We start from the raw sequence: 21,635 nt of genomic DNA on the forward strand, positions 1-21,635 counted from the left end.
TTATTATTATGTTTACAAAAAACATAGTACTGGATGTTTCCCATGTTCATATTGAAGCCTTACCTAACTTAACAATACTGCTGCATTGTTTTATTTTCTCTTCATATTTAGCTGTTGCTTCTCATTTTATAATTGAGACTGAGAAAGTTAAGCTAAAATACTCAGGGGTATAATTTGGAGAAGATTATTTTGATTGCTTTGAATCATTTTTAGGCAACTGCTTAGAATTTAGATGGCTTTAATTTATTTTGATTTATTCCACTTTCCTTATAAAAATCAAGTAAGGTTAACTATTATTGTCTTTGCTGAAGAAAAAGATGTTGAAGAACTTGAACAATAAGAAACGGTTTACCTTGGTATGTAGTGAAATGAATGGCCAGAATTTATAGAGGTAGAAGACTGGTGAGAAAAGGGGCAGAGTACTGAAAACCAAGTTGTCAATGGGGAAATAGAATTTTGCAAAAATTAAGATCGGCTTAAGTATGAAGCATGCTCAAATAAATATCCATTAATTTGAAATTTGGTTATAGTATGTTACATGGTAATTTAGTGTTGTAATATTTAGAGAAAGCATGAAGGAAAATGCGTTCTCATATAATGTGGGAAAGCGCCACTTGAAACTGGAAGTGCTGAAAAGGAGTTTCAAAATGTCTCAAAGATGCAGATAATTACCCACCAAATCCTTTCTTTAAAATTCTTTGTTTGCAGTTTATTAGCTGTTTTTCCGACATAAAACAGAACTTTAGCGAAAAACACGAGCTGTAGAAAATATCTTCATCCTATTGTCCTATTGTATAACAGAACATTGTTTAATTTCAAGTACTCCAGCAGCAATAACAAAACTCTTCCTACGAAAATGACTGGAAGCTGAACTTTCGTAAGTATCTTAGCAATTTAGGAGCTTAAGAACTATTGAAAATTATCTTACCTTTTGACATATTAAGTGTGTTAAGATAACTAACGTTTTAGCTTTTTAAATGCTGGAGCTTGTAGTGCTGAATAATTGAAAATAGCATTTTGTCTATTGCAAGGTTACTTCATTCTTAAATGTCAGAGGAAGACTGGATTTTTTTCTCCCATCATTCTGTTATATTAGCAAATTTTCAATGTTTATCTGCTATAGTGTGATCCTTGTGGCTAACAGTGAAGAACTATGTTTGCAGAAGAGATGTGATCTGAACATACAACAGAAAAACATCATCAGTTTTTGCACAGGTTCATGACAGACCATTTCTGTGACTGAGTATTCTCAGTTTTCAGATGAGCATTTGTGCGTACTCCTGCAGTGCCATAAAAGTAATGTTTGATGTATGCCTACACGTGCTGCATGAAGAGGTCATCGGGGACCAATGGGACTGCGCACTCTGTGCTTGAGTTGTATGTATGTGCTGCAGTTCCGCTCCCATCGGCAGGCCAGATGAAAGAGATGTTGAAGGCAAACAGGACAGATTTACTCAGCATTTCACTGATTTTCTGATGAAACAATTGCCAGATAAACCAAGAGTTAAATGCAACTTGCTGCCAAGGAATGTAGTTTGCCTTCTGCTGAGGTGAGTAGAATGTGAGTCAACCAAAGCATTTGGCTACGGCCCGCTTCCAGGTTTGAGGCTGAAACAAGATACTAGCTTGTCTACACCTGCTGTGCATCCATCATTTCTCAAAGTGCAGAGCCTTGTAGGTACACCACCTACAGGTGAATGGATGTTCGTAAAGACACTGCTTGGTTTTGGACAGGAGTTTGTTGTACCCATGCCAAGTTCAGTTAATACTGTGAAATTGTGAAACATTATATTCAAAGTACGTTGCTTTTTTTTTTTTTTTTTTTTTTTTTCTTCCTGGGTCCTGAAATTGCACAAGAAGTACTCTGGAAAACCAAAGATGGAAAAATGGAGCCTGAAGTCCAGGCTATGAACCTAGGACTCCAGGTCTTTACTCAGCTCAGGCCAATAGCTGGCTGTGCATTTATACTTCAGTAGATTAAACACGAGCAAATAAAGTCAACACAATGCCCAAAGTTGTTTTTTGTTTGAGAGGAATTTATTTATTAGCATCCTTTTTTATTTTAGATTAGGTAAATAATTTTCCTATAACAATAATTTCTCATATATATTATTTAAAATTTAAATTAGTTGTCTGAATACAGAATTTTCTTGTGTTTACTTAGTAAATATGCTTTCATCATTACCCATTCACAGGTGCACTGAATTTATTTCTAGGGAAATACAGAAGACTTAAAGGTAGGTTAATAAGCCAAACTATCACTTTTTCATACTTATCTTCTGTCTTACTGATAGAATAATGAAGTAGATGCGATTATGAAAACAAGTAGGTAATTGAACTTTCTAAAGATTGTTTTCCTGATTTCTCTTTATTTACTGACTAAGATGATTTGTGCATGCACTTATGCAATGTTACTAATTTATTCATAACGTTATATGTAAGTATTTTAGGGTAGATATACATTTCTTATTTACTAACTCAATTGTGTTATCATTTAACTTCCGTAATCTAACATCCTGCAAAAATGCAGAATGGCATGCAGAAATGCAGACAAAAAGTATTTGATATTTCAATAAAAAGTGCCTTGCAGTGGTTTGGAAAAAATCTCTTTACCTGTTTGTTTTTGCTTAGTAGAAGGAGTGAAACACTTTTGAAGGTTACAGATGTCTCGAAGAGTTGTGGGACGGGTTTCACTTTTAACTGAATAAAATTTCCACTAACACCATAAAACTGAAGTTCTGACTACGATAGTATCTCTTAATCTACTGGAAATTATATTTCCAATTTGAGGTTTTGAAAAATTTGGAATTTGTAGCTACTGGTAAAGCAAAGTCAAAATGTTCAGTCACATTTATCTAAAAAAAGTACTTTAATTTGTGTTCTTCCATTTGCAAGATTAACTGGAAAAAGAAATGGTAACAGTTCTCTCAAGCTCTGGCTCTAGCCATTAATGATTTTAAAATATGATGTTACTTACAGGAAGCTGCATAGACTGTTAAAATACTGTTATTTGGTGGTTCTGATTACAGTCAAAATCTAATATTTAAAATTAAGGTTCTTAGATGATTTTTGTAAAGTAGTGATACTAGAGAACAGAAAAACAGTTTTAGATAGTTTTATGAGTCAAGTGGACATTGCTGATTCATGTTATAGAGATTTTTAGGCTTATGAATTTGAAAATTCTTGGTTTTGTCTTTATTGTAGTCATGTAAGATTTGTTCTGTGTGGTACGGCATGGGAAATGCTAAGTAGAAGCAACTGATCAGCCAGCTGCCTACCTGCAGTGCTGGTGACTGGAGGGCCAGAGGAAAATGTTCCGTTTTGAGGGCTCAGACACAGACCAGGATTTCCAAGAAGAGTGCAGAGTATTTGCTGCCAGGTAGTTGAATTGCCAAGAAAAAATCTTGAAAACAAATTTAGAATTTATTATTGCTGAATGTTTCTCTAAGGTACCCTAAGGTACTGCTGGAATACCTGGGTGTTTCCATCTCTACACTCATGTAACCCTCTCCTTTTCACCCATTGCTTACAGGCTGCCAGCGGTGATGATGTCTTAATCATTAATTTCTTGGACAACTATTCAGTTATTTCAGGTGGACACCTTCTTAGGCACAGCTCCAGTTTCAGCGAGTTACTTTGTTTTTCAGTGTGAATTTGGTGGCAAATATGTATGGAATTTTTCAACTCACCTCCTCCCCTCTGTCTATATAGATATATATAAGAGAGATGTATATTTAAGAGCTTTTCAGACTTCACAACAGATTGAACTGATAACTGATAACCTGATGGGTAGAAACTGTAGAGGGAGGAAGGAGATCTGGGAAGAGCTTTTGCAATTCCATATCTGAGAGGATCTGAGATGAAAAATTTTTGTTAGAGTCAGGGAAGGAATTTGAGTCTACAATTACCGAATCCCAGGTGGGCCCATGACATTTTGGTATGAACCCTTCACAAGTCAATTTCTATGGAAATGTTCAGAATGTCATATTGGGAAAAGCTTTATTTTAGCTGTAATGGGAGTCATGGTAATAACTGACTCATATTGCAAGGGTAAAGATATGGCAGATTATTGCACTGCCAGATATCTCCAGCACTGTTTTATTTTTTAAAAAACTCTTATCTATTTGTTTTTACAGTAGATAAACTGACATTTATGTGATGATCTGAATTTGTTCATTATCAGCAAAGATGTCAAAAATTGTTTTTTTTAAACCTATTTCCAGAAAATATCCAGCTGAACAAAACATTTCATTCCACTGTCTGAATGCTTTGCTGTGTTATTTTGGAAATGCAAGAGGAAAAAGTTGAAAAGACAATTCTCTTCTGATTTATCAAGAAATATTTTTTAAAGATTCATGAGTTTTTTCTATTAAGCAGTTCACTGTATTTATCTAGTTCTAATGAATTATTTTGAGAGGTCATTTTTTTGTGGCCACAGGTTTTTCGTTTGTTTTTAGCAAATCTGAATGTTGACTTAGAGAATGAACAATCATTGAAAAAGGAAAAGGAAATTCTTACTTAAATATTTGAATTTAAGCCACATTTCTCTGCCATTATTCAGGAAAATTTCTTTGCATTTTTTCTTCCATTTCTTCTCTGGCAAAGACAAAGCAAAGTTTGACTTTTTAGTAACAGTAATGTAGTAGTAGTAATGTAATAGTTATTGTATTATGTGATCTTGCTGGGATTTTTCATCATGTTCATTCTGATTTAATGTCTCCAAGGGCTAAAAGCTTTTCTAGAATCAATACCATGGGTACTACTGCCACACAGCTGATTTCTTCCTTGTTGCATAAATAAAGGCCAAAGATCCTAAACAAAGTCTTGAAAATGTGCAATGTCTTTTGTGCATTGAATGTCTTCTCCATTTCTTTTGAATACAGTAAGTTTAAAAGGAATATTGTCTTTTGCTTGTACAATGCATTTCTAAAGAGGTAAGTGATAAATGTGATTCAAGCGATGAATTCTCTCCCTTGTCCTTTCTCATTATACAGATTTCATTTTGATGATATGAGTAGTTAAAAAAAAAATGAAGCTTTAAAAGCAGTGGTTTTGGTTATGCATTGCTTTACAATTGATTTTTTGTAGTTTTATATATATGTACATGTGTTTGAATGTGAAAAATATGTATGTGTATAAAAAATAAAACAATGACAGGTAGCAACCTTTAGTTTTCAATATGTGGTTCCTGCCCATTGTCCAAGACTTTTGTTGGGTTTCTTCTGTAGACCTTTTGTATTTGTAATGAACATCTTTAGCCTTTTGATTAGAAAGTGTTAACTTTCTAAAAACACAGATTATTTTCTGCTGTTCTAAAAATGAGCTCATTAGAAATGAGGAAGGACTGCTGACCTTTCTGCTAAGGGCTGAATTACAACTTTCCCTACAAAAGCTGCAGCATAAGTACAAACTGTGCAGCTTATTTTTCTTGCCTCACTGCTATGCCTTAACAACTTTTCAAGTAAACTGCCTTTGTGAGAGTCATGCTGTACTTTGTCCTTGGTGGTAGTATCTTTAACACTTTTGTTAGTGCTTTAGTGATCTCTAATTTGCTTAAAAATATGTGCCTAAAGCCTACTGCGAAGTGGAAGGATGTAAATAGTCTTCCTGTGGCTCTCTTTAGACTTTGGCATGTATTTGATGCTGATGGCACGTCACTAAGATGAAAGACCTTGCCTGACTCCACCATCTCCTAGGAAGCCCAAAAGCTGGAACAAAAGGCAGCACAAAGATCTCATACACTCATCTCAGCAGATGGCCTCTTTTTTTTCCTTTCTTTTTTTATTTTCCAGAGATGCCTCCTCATTTATACTGATTTTGGTAAGAACTGATATATGTTCAGCATTGCTGAAAAATACATGTAGAGACTTAAGAAATCAGCTGTAGCACCCCATCCACTTAAACAAAAAATATTTCTGAGAAAATGAAATAGCTTCTGTTGTGGTCTGAGCTCGATGCATTACCATGATTTTAAAGTGTAGCAGTTTGTGTTCCCCAACTCCAATATTACTGATATTTTCAGATTAGAGATTTCTTAGTAAGGTATCTTAATATTTTTCAGAAAATGTTATTATTATTATTATTATTATTTTAATGTGAGTTTTATTTGATTAGAGTTATGTTCTTGGGAAGATTTCTTTGGTATTTGATAAGCTCTGCTAATGATGCAGTTGTCCACCTCCACTTCTTCAGCTCAACAGAAGGTTGTGCCTGATGTGGATCAAAGTGGATCCGAGGAAGTGGATCCAACACTCTATACTGCATTGCCATCCTTCCTGAACTTCCACCTCATGCACCACATTGTTCATCCTTTAATACAGATATTTCAGGGAGAAATTTGGGTCCTTCAGGTTTCTATGGTGGGGAAGCAGGCAGGGTGGGTGGCTGAGAGGATCTGTACTCACGTCCACCCTGTGTTCCTGCCTGAGCTGGAAGAAATCCAGAGGACTCCAGTCCAACAGGCTTGAAAACCACTAGGGGAAACTGGTGAAGTAACAGCGCTCTACCAGTCCTTCCAATTAAACCTTCCAGAAAAGTTAATGCAATAGTTTGAGTACTTTGGGGAGACTTCAGTGCAAACGGATATCAAGATGGTGCTCGTAACTTCCAGAGGAATACCCAAGACCTGTAGCAGAGGATTTGGAGCTCCTGCTGCTTTCTGAAATAATAATAAGAAAAAGAAAAAAGAAAAAAGAAAAAGAAGTTGAGGGGGGTTCTCCCAGTTTTACTCCAAGGAAAAAGCCTCAAAGCAGCTGGTATTATCTGAAAGTCCTGAATTTTTATACTGTGTGGATGACACACGTGTTAGAGGGAATGAAAGAAGAACTCTGGTTTATACTTTTGAATTCGCTTGAAATAGAAAACAGATTTCACACTTGAGATGAAATAGCAAGATACACAGATCTCTTTGGAACACTGTCTTTGTGTATGATTTCTATGTGCTGTCTACATGAAACTGCATTACAACACCAGCTCGTGGGCAATAAATGGAAGAGTGGCAAATGGTAAAATAAGTACTCTGTTACACTGAAGTTAACACAAGATTAACGTTTCTGAAAATCTGGGGAAGCTGAAAAAATGGGAATGAGTAGAAGTAATATTGAACCAAATACACAAAATGAAATGTACTCTAGAATGTGCAACAACACCCCTCCTCTCCAACAGGCTAATCCTAGAAGTTTAAAATTAACTCAGGAAGCATAAAAGAGAGTCATTTATTGTAAGTAATAAATAGATTTCCTGTCTTGTCTTTATGAATTGGATAGCAGAATGCTGCTTTCCAAGTAATTTCCAAACAACACGTTTATGATCTGAAGGAACAAGAGTGTAAGAGAAGCCAATGTTTGTTCTTGTTTAGTTAGATTTGATTTATAGGCTAAGTAGTGTCTGAATGAGGTAATGTAGTTTTTAACGGGCTGATATTCAGTCATAGTAAGAAGTGGATGCTTCTTGGTGAGAATCTATGCTGTTAGCTGAAGAGATGTCCTACCCTCTCATTGTCATATAGACATTACATTTTCAGCTTTAAACCTCTAGTTCACCTCAACTTCAAGTATTTAGAGCAAGTGGTATAAATTCACTATTCAGATCTCCACAAGCCAGAAATCCCAAGTACCCCCTACTTCTGCCAGGAAGACAGTACATCCATCCATCCTTGCAGCTCTGCACCCGTCTCACAGTGAAGCTGGCATGACATAAAATGACTTGGCTTTCTTCCACCTCCCAGGAAGGCTGCTCGGATAAGTGGTGTTCAGAATGCATCAAGCCCAGACCTTGCAGGATTTCGGGACCCAGGAGACATGCAAGCTACTTGCATTCAGAAGCATAGGCAAAAGCTGTGGTGATGCACCTCTGCAGAGAGCGGCTGACTGCTGGACAAGGTGAGAAAAGTGAATTGTGTGCCTCCCCTAGCCTGAGGGTTGTACCTTTATCTGCCACACAGCCAGGCATTGCCCTAGTCAATAGGATAGAGCCTCATAGGGAGTGAAGAATTTTCCATTCTTTTGTTTAAAATTTATGAAAGGAAGGATTTAAAGTTTCTTTGGTCTAGTGAAAGAATTCAAGGATCCATCTGACCTTGGCGCGGGAGTTGGGACTTTGCTGTTATTATTATAGCTAGGCTTGTTTCTTGGGAGATGTAGGGCAAAGACTTGAATTTCCCTGTTCTGAAGAAGGCACTGAGTCCAGGTCTTCCCTTTCCTCAGTAGTCTAATGCCACACAGTTGAGCAAAACAGCAATTTGTGCCCTGGTGCTGAAAACAAGATAGATGTATTCCCTGTCTTTAGAAGGCCTGAGCTTCTTCTTTACTGCAGCAGAATATGGGCAACGCCAGAACTAGGCACCTCTGTGCACCAAAGCTGGGCATGTAAATCCAGAGCCTGTCATGAGGTAATTTCAAACAGCCCATCAAACATTTTGCCTTTTGCAAGCACACTGTACTGCTTGACTTAGCAGCTCTCTGTTGCAGACCTTTCTATGCCATAACACGTCCTGCCTCCATGTGGTGAAAGATTCTCAGAGCTCTGCTAACTCAGGGCTGTGTAGTCTACTCTGCATGTGCTGCAGGTAGAGACATACAAGCTTGTAGCAAGGCCATTCACAGAAGCAGACATTTCACTTTGACCACCAAAGTTACATTTCTTGGGATGTCTCATGTCAGTGGCTGTAGTTTTGTAGAACAAAGATTTAGAAAGAGTGAGAAGAAATAAGAGATGACTCTGCAGTACTATGCATGCAATCTGTATGGATATCCGCAGCATTTTTGTTTGTAGAAGGAACCGAGTGCAGAGATGACTGCAAGTCCACATTTATCTCTGGAAATTCTTTTGATTCTGCAAATTATGAGATACACTGAGACAAAGACATCAACATGTATTAGTGAAGTATATGGAGATATAATAGATCTTGATAAATTATGCAGCCAATTAAATAATAATATTGCATTACTCATGTTCCTTAAATGTGATTTGCCAGCAATATTTCCATGGGGCACTGATATTTCAGAGGATATTGTTTAGGGTTAGGAGATGAAGTTCTCAGGTTGTTATAATGAAAACGCCACTCAACATATACGGCTTGAAAATCCATTGTTAATTAACAGCATTCAATTCTTAATTGTCTTTTTACCAATTCAGTTGAAATCATTGACACAAAATACATTGGTAAACTGCTTAATCAATCATTGTAGAAAAATAGAGGTGTTTGATAGGGACATTCTAGTACAAAGTTTATGTGAAGCTTCCCCATTGAAAGCTTTGGAGGCTTCTATTTTTTTAAGCTTATGTTACAAAAATGAGATTTCATAAACTTTACAGTCCGTGCTACATGAATACCAAAGACAATAAAATACAGAAGGGGAGAGAGAAAAAGACAAACACATACACCTTAAGCTTGAAGTGCCCTATTCACAAAAATATAGCTTACACATGCGCATGCCCCAGTGGCTTAAAGTCTATTTTTTGTGCTAAAGGACACAAAAAAGGTTTCAGTAGGGCCCTGAGCTGCTGTTCTAATTAACACAAACTTTTCTTAAACTGCAGCAATGAATTAAGGAGGGGCCCGGTATATTCCAAGAGCAAAAAGCAGGTTTATCCTCAGAGGAATGGTTTGCTTTCAGCTCATGCACCTTTTGCCAGGACTCCAGACTGACACACATAGGCTCTTGGCTACCCACGTGCTATCACTAGGTTCTCTGCTGCGGAGCTTCTGTCTTCGCAGAGCTTTGAGGTGATCCTGCCTTAGAAACGCTGGGTGACTTTACGGATAGGTTGTGGTGGGTCAGCAGGAGGACTTGGCTTGTTCTTTTGTTGGGGCAAATGACCAAGCTTTAAAATGTCTGCAGCAAGTGAGTTGTATCTCATGAAACCTCAGTGTAAGTAACCTTTACCGAGTTGATAAAATCAGCCGTCCTGGGCAGATGGAACAAAAATCCATTGCTTCTGGTCTGTGGAAGCCTTTAGAAAAGATGCTCAGAGATGAAGCAAGACTCCCTATCCAGCCTGCCCTGCCCATCCCCAATGTGCAAACCTTTCCCCACCCCCTGTTCTTCCTCCTTGTGTGGCATTAAGCACAGCAGGAGGACCTTTAGAACCCCATGGATTAGCCACACCTGGTGAAAATTAGCAAGGGGCAGTTGTTTAAGCAAGAAATAGGTATGTACTTGAAGTGAAAGCTATATCACAGTGCAAAATTTCCACCTGCCCACTGAGTTTCTCCTGAGGGTTTTTTGTTTGTTTTTTTTTTTTTTTAATTTTCATTTTAGTGTAAATGTTTCTGTACAAAAGATGCTTTGGACTCCCTTTCATATGTTCCTTCTTTCCAGAGTAGGCAGGTATAAAAGTAAAAAAAAAAAAACCACAACAAGAAATTAAGGCTGCAGCTTCCTTTTCCTTCACTGACAGAAATGTAGTTGTGGATGGGCCTGGAGAAAGCCAACTGAGAGCAGCATGACCTGCGTTGAGCAGGTGGCATTTAGCACACACAGGCCTGGCAAGACCCACAGATTGAGTCGGTCGGCTCTGCTCTGGATGCAGACATCGCAGTGTGAGCTATGCAAGCTGTCTTTGTCCTGTCTATTCTGAAGTCATTAAGTTGGGGTGTACAAGATTTACAGTGGTTTATGGCAGCCAAGGAGCTGATGTAGGGACCCCCCCTCTCCTGAGCACGGGCGGCAGGATCCATGTGTTTTGCTGAGAAGCCCTGTTGAAGCCTGTCACCCAAAGATGGCACGCGTTTTGTGATTTTTTGGGACCCACTAAGCACCAGTGCTGCTGGCGAGTGAAATTCTTCCAATGCAGCTTCAGCTGTTTCCTTCCTGGCTGGGTAGCTGCCATCTGCATGCGACAGGCCCGCTCGGTTTCCAGTGGCCTGTGCCGTTCGTGCATCAAACCGCTTAATTGAAATCCCGTGGTTTGAGTGGGGAGAAGGGAGATGTTTCCCTAGATATTGCACTGAAAGGCTGATACCTCTGCGTGAAACATGCTTGCTAGATTAGGAATACGCAGGAAATTCTTGTTTGCCACAGTCTAAATTTAGGTCGAACTGCTGAGAAAATACCCAGGAATGATTTGCCTTGTTTGTAAACATTTTCACAGTATATCAGTAAGTATGTTACAATTTTTCTACCCTGCCCTCTCCCAGACTTATGGCTTTTTAGAGTCAATAAAATGGCCTGTTTGGGAAACAGTGAGGTACTCTAAAATAGCTGCCAGTCTGGTACACTGAAGAAGATGTCATGCACTAAAAGAGCCATAGATATAGGGGGGGGAATCAATATGACACTCCGGATATTAGAAGAGAAGTGCTTACTCAAGGGGTAACTTGTTTTTGCATCCCAGTATTTCTAGAACTCGTTTTCTAAACCTATATTAATTACACATCTATGTACATTATTTAGAAGTTCTTTACTACAGTACTTTTGTACATGCGTTGTTTATTACTAAATGTAAAGAGAAAGTAATTACATAAGGCATATGTACAGTATCATGTTGGGGTGCAGATCCCTCTGCTCACCATCCTCTTAAAGCTGCAAGGCCCGTTTTACAAAGGCTTGTCATCCAGTTTGCAAAGCTGTCCTGAAATGCATTAAAAAAACCCTGGAGCCAAGGCCCATTGCTTTGATGAACATCAATTAGTCTTTCCTTTTTATTTACCTTGTTTATATTCTGATGTTTTTTTTTGTTACTTTGAGGAAACCTGGAGGTCTGAACTCAGAGAAGTGCAGAGGAAGCCAGCAGTCGTTACCAGGGTGGGGATGGAGATTCCAGTGAAAGTAATGGGTATTGCAGCTTTAACCTACATTTTAACTTAGTCTGTGAAACTCTTGAGTTTGAACTGGGCAGGTAGATATTTCACATCTGAACTATTTATTTTCCCAGAATTAATAATGACAAGAAAGAAAAATAAAAACATGTGGAAGAAATAAAAGGGGAACATAAAAGGAAAAGATAAAGAAGGTCGTGTGGCCCTTACACCTCTGATTCTACACTTTGGACTCATTCTCTAGGTTTGCCACATCACCATTTCTTTCATTTTGGTCTTCTTGATTCTTCTCTTCCTCTTCAGTTTCCAGCTCAGCATGCTGGTCCAGCTTGCTGGAAACAGACCAAGTCAGGGGCAGTTCTGCTCGGCTGGCCATCTCTGCCAGCTCTTTGGCACTGTAAACTGGGGTGTTAGTCTCATACGTTTCATGAAAACTATTGTAGTCAACTTCATAAAATCCATCCTCCAGAGTGAGGACAGGGGTGAAACGATAACCCCATAGGATCTCACTTGTAACATATGAACTTCGAGCTTGGCATGTCATTCCTGTAACAGAGAAGGAAGAAGTGCTGTTATAATGACCCACTGCTTTCCCAAAACCTTAATTATTTTTTCAAATAGGCAGAGAAGTGTATGTAAAATGACACATGCCAGAAAAGTAATAGGCTTGACCTCATATGAGGTTGAGCTTAGAAAGTAATTTTATGGTGTGTAGCCTTCTTCTGTGTATGTATAATAGCATGCAGTACATCTGTGACCAATATCTTAATATTCTTTAATTTTAATTTATTAATATTTTAATTTTTAATTTGAATTTTTCAATTTTTAATTTATGGTTCTTTATTAAATGCAGTTCTTCTTCTTGTATTTAATCAGTGAATGACTCGCCCACTGCTGAATCTCAGACTGCTTGTTGAGAATGTGTATGGCTTCCTTTTGTCATCCTTTTGTTCCCTGACAGATGACTTGTGTAACAAACCCACACCACCACACTCAGCAGTTGCCAAGGCTGAGGAGCTTCTGTAAAACCTTTTCTCTGTTGGAGCTAAGTCCTGATCCTGTGATCCACAGGTTGACTTGGTTTCCCGAGGGGTTGGAGCAACCTTTTAATTACGCTGCTTTGACATTTGGGCTGATGGTCAATGTACAAACATCAGCAAAGTTCCTGGGGGACGTTGTAATAGTATGTGGGATTGAATTTATATTAGTGGGGCTATCTTCTTTGTTACCTTCCTTTCACAGCTCTGCTGAACATCACTCTGGCAGCTGCTGTAGTGCAAAAAATCTGTAAGGTACTCGATTGCATTAAGAGACATGAAGATAGGCAGCTATTCTGAGTTCGAGGTCTAATTCCGGGTGTCTTCTGGCTGAAAAAAAAATCTGGGCATGGTGGGGAGCTGTAACTTGGAGAACATGTCCCACCTGAAGCAGACAACTCAGGGAAGTATAACAATAAAATATTGTTGCTCAGTAATGGAGGAAGAAACTCAGCAGACTAGGAAAAAAGGTCAGGAGAAAGGAATTCATGAAGCAAATGCATATTCTCAACAAAATATGTTTACATGGGGAGGATGTGATAGCTTTCCTTTAATTATTTGTACATTATTGGCTATGTATTCCTAAGAAAACCTCAGTTAAATACTGTATGTCAAATACTTATTAAATACTGATATATAATCTCTGGATAAGTCTCCCACACATCAGGTATTTAGAAGGTAAGCAACAAAATCTTTCATTTTGTGGGTACAAATGACATTCTATATAAACAAATGTTATTTCTCTACCAACTCCAAACAATGAGATTTCAGGAGGAACAAATGTGGATGGCTTAATGTCTGGTCTTTTTCAGGACTGTACTAATTGCTCTTGGTAATTGTCCCCTCATCCTCTTGAACCTTTTCTTCAAACTCAGGTAATTCATTTCTGATGGGTGAGAGCTGCTGTTCTCAGTACTCAAACTTTTGCATTTATACCATTATGTTTACAAAATTATTTGTTGGCTTTTTCCACACTGTGGTATTTCTCCAGTACTTCTCTCCACATTGCAGACACTCAGGAGTGAATGAAGCGTTAGCATGAAATCTGCCTCACTTTTTCTACTTGCTAGAAAAGCGAACATACTTCTGCTATGCTTACCAATCTTAACTTCTCTTTCCCTCACTGGGCTACTCAGGCCTTTGTTTTTCTTGGTTTTGCAGCACTGGTCATGTTTGCATTTCACTTCTCAAATAACGCACAAACAGAAGTATACAGGTCTTACCGTTTTACTGTTCATTTCACAGGTGTGAAGGAAGGAAGGACACCGGATGTCGTATGACAGAATTATGCTTTGCAAGATTTCCTGTATGATTTTTAGTCTAAAGGAGATCATCTTCCACACAAAATGACAGACGAACTTGACAGCTCACAGAGCACTGTACAAGACACAAATGCACTAGGTGTGCAGCACCTTCCCAAAGCACCATTTCCTTTCATAGAATTGTTAAGGTTGGAAGAGACCTCTAAGGTCATCTAGTCCAACCATCAACCCACCATTACCATGCCCACTAATAATGTTCCTGTGCAGAATTCTGGAATGGATGCAGTGTTTGATAGGATCTCCCTGCCACAGAGATTGTGGCATCACCAGACTGGAGGTGGAGAGGGCTGGGAGCAGCCAGTACTGATGTATTCCTTCTGTCTCAGATCCATCTCTGGACTGGCTTCCCACCAGATCCTTTGGCATGATGAGACCAGTTACACCTGGATGGATTGTTCTGAAGGAGTGTGTTATTCCTGACATTCATGTGTTCCTAATTCCTTTGCTGGAGAAATTTAACTTTAAAATGAGCAGAAAATCTGGAGTTTTCATTAAAAAGGCAATAAGATTAAATTAAAAAATATGAAAGTCTCTTCAAAACCTTATTACCTTCCTGCATTCTAACCGAGTACACACTGTTCCTGCTGTTTTGCTTAGGAAACATTAATTTGACCACTGGAGAAGAAGGGAGTAATTTTCTGCAGAAGTCAAGAAGATTAATCAAAATATGCTTGAGTTATAGTTCATTAAAATATAGCTGAATTTGAAATTTTGATCCATCTCTGCATTTTAATTTAGTCTCCCATTCCCACAGTGATTTAATACCTGTTCATTTTCCATAGCTAGACAAAATAATTTCAGAGCTGGAATGAAAAAGTCAGGACTTTTGAAGCAAGTGAGTTCAAATCAAGAAAAAGACTAAATCTATCAAGGGGCGTGTGTATGTGAAAGGCTTTAAAAGCTTAGATTGCTAATACAAAAAAAAGTCTCTAAATGGACCACAGTGATTCCAGAACAAAATGTCCCACAGTTGTAGAGACCCTTGAAGTGATTGCCAGCGAACCTGCATGCATCTGGAGCAGAACAAAGATCTTTCTGAAAGGCTATATTGCATGGCTTTACAAGCTTGTGTCTGTGCTGGCCCAGGATTCCTTAAACTTGTTTCTTTATCATATATTATCTAATACACGCATTTTCATTTTATGTCATCATTTTAAACTTTGCTAAAAAAAGAAATGTGACTCTTATGATTTGCTCTAAACTCTGAAGTTTGTGGATGAGGCAACATCTTGCGTGAGGGTGTTTAAGACTTTAGGTTTACAAGTACTGCATGGTTTATTCAGTAAGCATGTGGTTTATGTGTAGCCAGAGATCTGGTGTACAATGGCTTTAAAAATAACTGTGGTTTGACATTTTGACTACTGTTTCACTTCAACTGGATCCCTTCCGGGAAGACGAAAACTGGATGGGGAGACTTTGGAGCTTCTTAGCTCAGCATTAATTGGACTTCTTTAAAATTAGCACGAAAATTAGGAGACCCAAATAATTCATTTTAGATTAATTAAAACTCTAACTGGGAGGAGTGGTCTGTTCAAGCAGGAGCATTGCAAACCAGTGAAGACCTTGAGACTGGATGCTCAGGCCCTGCTAAGTCCCCATGTCTGAGGGGTGTCGGGTGAAGCCAGGGTGTCTGATGGTGACCGAAGGACAATCTTGGCTGCATGGGGCAGCTGCCAGCCCCTGCAAATCCTTATGAGGCAGCTCCACAGCTCCTGCTCCATCTGTCTCTGCTCCCTGGCATGGTAGAAATGCAGAAGCAGGATTAGGTTGCACCGCTGTGGGCTTTATCTTGCACCTGTTCATCTAGCTGCATGCTGGACTTTCAACACACTGTGAGCTTATGAGACCTCTGATGGTTCCCCTTGGCTGTCTCACTCCTCTAAACTCAAATAATTGGCCCTTGTGTATGTTGTACCTTTCTCTCAGGTCTTACTTAATAGCAGTGTTTTGGTCTGTTTATTTTATGTTTACACAGGCTGCAGCATCATAACTGAGTGTTGTCGGGCAAATTACCTCTGAAGTAAAATTAATAGCCATATTACATTATTATGAAGATTATTATTAAATTATGCTTAATGTGCTGTTAGAACCTGGTGCGCTGTAGACACAGTCATAAAGATTGCCATTTTCTCCTGAAAGAATTGCACTGTTGTGGATACCATTCCCATACTCTCTTGTCCCATTTCAGGGGTCAGAACTATGCAGAGTGTCACAACTGAATTTTGGTCCTTTTTACATTATAGAAGGCAAAATAAATTGTGGGTTTTGGTGAAGGAGTTGTTTTTTTTTTTTTTTTTAAAGTATACAAGCTAACACTGCAGCATTTTCACAGTTTTGCTTTAACAGGAACAAAAAGATCCTGCTGACAGTGCTGGGATTAGTTCCACATATCTGAAATCAGACATCAGTTACTATTTTGAATAATCCCATTACCATATAGCCAGTTCACCTAACATTTCATTTATTCCCTAAATGCTTATTATTCTTATTCAACAGGTGAGGAGCTGAACAGCATGAAGACTTGAGCTGCACTGCAAAGTGAAGAGTGTCTTGTGAGCAGAAGGCAGCCTGCTAAGCAATTTTCTGTCCACCTTAAAGTTGACACACAGCTATGGCCACAAGGTATTTGTGCCAGGGTGAGGATGCTGTGTATTTATCATAGAATCATAGAATCATAGGATGGTTTGGGTTGGAAGGGACCTTTAAGATCATCCATTTCCAAGCCCCTGCTATAGGCAGGGACACCTCCCTCTAGACCAGGTTGCTCAAACCCCACCCAGCCTGGCCTCCTGGCCTTGAGTTCTTCCAGAGAGGGGGCATTAATGAGTTGGGCTGTAAAAGCCTTGCTCAAATCCATGGCATTACATCCAGATGGCCTTTACAAAAAGTTGGGACCGTGTTCTGGCTCCTAACAGATGTTCCTCTCCAGACAACCTAGGAGAGAAGGCTGAGGTACATACTTTTTCTCTGAGAGACTGGTCAGGCTCTGGAATGGGCTGCCCAGGGAGGGTTGAAGTCGCTGTCCCTGAAGGTGTTCAAGAAACATTCAAATGTTGTACTGAGGGACATGGTTTAGTGGAAAACATTGGTAATAGGTGGATGGTTGGACTGGATGATCTTAGAGATCTTTTCCAACTTTGGTGATTCTATGATTCTATGGACTGGCTCAGTTTCCGTGCATCCCATCAGTAATTTTTCTTGCAGCTAGAATGTGAGGTTTTATCAAGCTTATTATTTGCAAGTGCAGTCTACGAAAATGACAAAATAATTCCCTCAAGCTGTTGCTGATATGAGAGTAAGGTTACAACCCCACCTTTCACTGCCTAGAGTTAATAACAAAATTGATGACAACTCCACATTCATTACTCTTGTAAAGTTGCCCTATGCAGTTATTTTGAGGTTACAGACTGTTCGTGTTGTCTGCAGCTATTTGGGCTTATGCTTACCACTGTCTTGCAGTGGTATAAAGATTCAGTGTGGTAACCCAGAGTGACTTGGTGCCTTTCCTCACAGCACTCTTAATTTAAGATTTCATGATCACTTACACAATGATATGTTGTGTCATGTACACTTGCCGTATATTATTTTACTTTGTGATGGGAGTAATCAAAAATAAAACACTGTCAAAATGTTAAAGGAATGTTAAAGAATCATAGAGTCAAATACATGTTTGGTCTGAAAAACTGCAGTATTCAGCTCTAGGTCAGCCTACTGCAGATACCCAGGGGAACAGCCTCCCTCAGCTTTAGTGCTATTTGGGGTAGTTTTCATGACAACAAAACATTTTATTTTCAAATTCTGCTCCTGTGATAAAAAATGACTTGTAAGATACGTGATTAAATGAAATGGGGGAAGTTGCAATTATTGCAGCCAATTTTTGACTGCATCTTCTTGGCTGATGGTCACAATGTCAAATGGATTGTAAGGTCCAATTTAATGGGGATTTCCTCTGAGGCAGACTTCCTGCTAAACAAGGTTGAACCAGATTCAGTCTTTACATGGGATGTTTGCATCACGGTTCAGCTCGGAGTGAGATCTCAGCAACAGAGGAGTGAAGCGTCCACAGAATACAGTATGGTGTCCCTATTTCTGGGGTGAGGAAAGTTTTGCTCCTTTACATGAGTAGTGAATTTTGTACAAGGTCTCAGCTGGGAGCTGAGACTTCCAGGTGTGTGTGGAATGTTCCTAGCACACTACCTTCAACTTCCGTTTAGTTGTAACATACTCTTCTGAGTATTACTGTAGAGATTTCAATTTACTTTGTCTGAAAATTCATTTGTACAACAAGAACCTTTTAAAACCAAACACAAGCATTATAAAATTCTCTACTCCTTGAGATTAACTTTTGTAACCTCTATAACAGCACTCATGATGAAACTATTGCTGTAGGAGTTATGAAGAAAAAGGGAATTCTGACTCACAGCATCAGAGCCAACTTTTGCACCTTACCTTGTGCACAGGTCAGAAAATGGGTGAATTTTGCTTAAACACCTTGATGATGGTACTAGTATTGAGGTAATTAGATGAATGTGCACTTAACCTCTTAAACTGTGGTGTGGCACAGTGATTTTCTGTGCTTGTGCTTGAATATTGCTCCTGTGTTTATTAAGTACCAGCAGTGTGCTACAAAGAGAGATTCCTTTATTCTAAATTCTATACGCATTTCATCTTGGATCAGTCAAAGCATCCTGCTTTCATTCTGACTTTTCCAAAATTGATGTATTAATACAACATGAATTAGTATAAGATTGTCATATTTTAGTCTTTTGCAAAATATTAAAAAAATGCACATTCTTTTTCCCCCCAGTGGGGGATTTCACTGAGATGATATTTTCCAATGGAAAAATGCTCCATTAGAAATATTTAACTTAGTTAATATTTTCATTTCAAGAATTATAAAATCATAGGATATCTTGATTTGGAAGGGACCCACAAAGATCAGTGAGTACGTAAAATTTACTTCACTGAGTATTTTGTATCTAATTCTTTACTTTCTGATTACATGTAGCTTAGTCTGAGGAAGGTAGAAAAGCTTATCCCAGTCAATCTCCAAATGTGCTGCCATTTTTAGCTACCGTACCCGTATTCATTCTCAATACACAGCTTCTCAGAGACACAGTACAATTACTATTCAGCCAATATTTAACCTTCATTTAGCTTTATATTCAGGCCATGCCCAGCAAATCAAGCTTCCTGATGTGTATGAATTTAAATCATTTTTTCAGCTGTGCCTTTTCAAATGGACGATGATTGCTTTTTTTCTGCTGACTAAATCTGGGAAATTCAGTATATCAAACAATGCAGCATCTGACCATAAGGAGAAATGCATGGCAGAGGTGGCTCTCAGAGTTCTCCCTTTGCTCTGCCCTCATGAGGCCCCATCTGGAGTGCTGAGTCCAGGCCTGTGGCCCCCAGCACAAGAAAATGTAGAGCTGTCGAGTCCAGAGGAGTGCCACAAAGATGATCAGAGTGCTGGAGCATCTTTCCTGTGAAGATGCTCGATGCCTGCAGGTGCTCAAGGCCAAGTTGGATGGGGCCCTGGGCAGCCTGAGCTGATGGGGGGCAGCCTTGCCCATGGCATAGAAGATGGAAATGGGAGGGATATGAATCCCAGGAAAGAAAATAAAAATGCATCTTCTAACTCTTCAAAATCTAAAATTTTAAAACCCCACCCGTTTTTGAAAACTCTAGATTTTATGTGCAATTTCATAAAATCTGCTTATTCTACAGAACATTCAGACTAATGCTGCAAGAATCCTTCACAGACACACTTGAAGCAAGCATTCTGGGCCAATGCCTGGGGGTGGCATTGGGCAGAGCTGGATGTTCTGTGGGCTGTCTGCTGAGAATGTAGATCCTCATGCATTGATCTCAGAAAGTGGGAAAAACATTGTTTATGTCAGAGCTCTTTCAATGTGACATCCTTTAAGACATAAAAACAGGGAGACAACACTTGGTGGAAAAATGTAGCGCACTGCTGTATTGGCTCTATGCTAAACAATGCGAAGCCCAAGAAACACCCTCAAGGAATGTATATTTAGCACACAATAGTAACTGGGAGGACTGAGAACAAACCAAGACATGTTTGGACATTGCTGAAATCCCACATCACCATTATGCCAAGGGGATGGCTGGGAAAAATAATAATAACAAAAAAAACCCGACAGTAAGAATGATGATTTCTGTGAAAACAGCATTTTTATAATGGCTTGTACCTGCTGCACATTTGTGCTGTCATGCCTGCAAGACAAGAATTTTGTTAAAATGCAAGTGAACTTTCTCACCTCTTGCAACACAGACTTCTTAAACATAATTTCAGTTTACATGTCTGGATATTTTTTGTTTCTCTTCTTAGAATGGCACTTAAAAAAGAGTAGAACATCCACTCTTTTCTCTGTGGTAAATATTAGTGACTTAGAGCTTTTTATAAAAATGTCACATTTTACAGTAGAAATGTTTCTGAACCCAGGATTGCAGACAAAACAGTGTGAGCACACAGCTTGGCATGCTGTAAAATGTAGGAAACAAGAAAGATCACTAGCTTTTTGACAGCAAAATATGAGTCACCCACAAAGTATTTGGTTGCTCTTTCTAGATTTGTGGCTAATGGCATTGCTGAAGCCTGGTTTAGCTGTTGTGAAGCAGGAGGAGGAGATGAAAGAAGGTTGGGGTAAAGCACTTGTTTCTGCCAGGCAGATGCTGGTGAGATGTGATGTCTGTAAATGCATCATTAAAAAAAAAAGGAAGAAATAAATGATGTTCTATCCAAAATCGCTTAGATTTTTGGTAAGTAACAAAATTTGCTGGTAGGATTGACTGGGTGGTTTTGTAACAGTGCATCCTTTTAGGTGGGCTGGAAAATAAGCTAAACTAAACATGGGTAGGTGGTACTTGCTTTTAGCAGAGACAGCTTGAAGAAATCAATTTCCTAAAAATATCTCAGTTTCAGGGATGGTAATTTCGATTTATATTTTACCAGAAAGAGTCCCAAGAGGACTTGTACAGATTCAGAGGTGCTCAGTGGCTTTCAGAAGTACACTCTGGCTCTTGACAGCACCACTGGAACTGTCACATGTACCGTTCGAGAAAGCCAGATGGGAATGGGGATGTGAGGAACAGAGAGTTGAAAAGGTCCAGCCCTGTACTCTGGTTAATAACAGCACAACTGCTTTCTCGTTCTTACAGTAAGTAAGCAAGCAACTAGTGAGATAATGTGTCTGCTTCGAGAGGAGGAGAAGAAACACCCGAGTTAGTTTTGTTAATATGGACCTTCAGTCCTTTCATTTACACTATGGGAGAGAGTTAAAGCAATCAAATAATTGTTAGTGCTATTATTTAGGACAGGTTATCTCCTTTATAAAAATCTTTTAAAGGGAAATTATTAAATAAATTAACGTTAAAAATTAACCTGTCATAATTATGATTTTAAATTAAAGTTTAGCTTAGTTGTATGGATTCAGTTGTTACATTATCGTAACAAAGGAACCAACCAACTCCTGACTGAAAGCAGCCCAG

General features: G+C 38.8%; 1 protein-coding gene across 1 annotated transcript in view; it reads right to left on the reverse strand.

Moving 5' to 3' along the window:
* Nucleotides 1-11,833: 11,833 nt before the first annotated feature.
* The window catches only part of KCNJ6 (potassium inwardly rectifying channel subfamily J member 6), a 38,021-nt gene continuing 28,219 nt past the window's right edge, over nucleotides 11,834-21,635 (reverse strand). The window contains exon 2 of the mRNA XM_010723524.4: nucleotides 11,834-12,307. Coding sequence (XP_010721826.2) covers nucleotides 11,982-12,307 — 326 coding nt within the window. The 3' untranslated portion in view covers nucleotides 11,834-11,981. The remainder of the gene's footprint in view (nucleotides 12,308-21,635) is intronic.

The sequence above is a fragment of the Meleagris gallopavo genome, chromosome 1, assembly GCF_905368555.1.
Source record: "Meleagris gallopavo chromosome 1, MGAL_WU_HG_1.1, whole genome shotgun sequence".
NCBI classification, from domain to species: domain Eukaryota; kingdom Metazoa; phylum Chordata; class Aves; order Galliformes; family Phasianidae; genus Meleagris; species Meleagris gallopavo.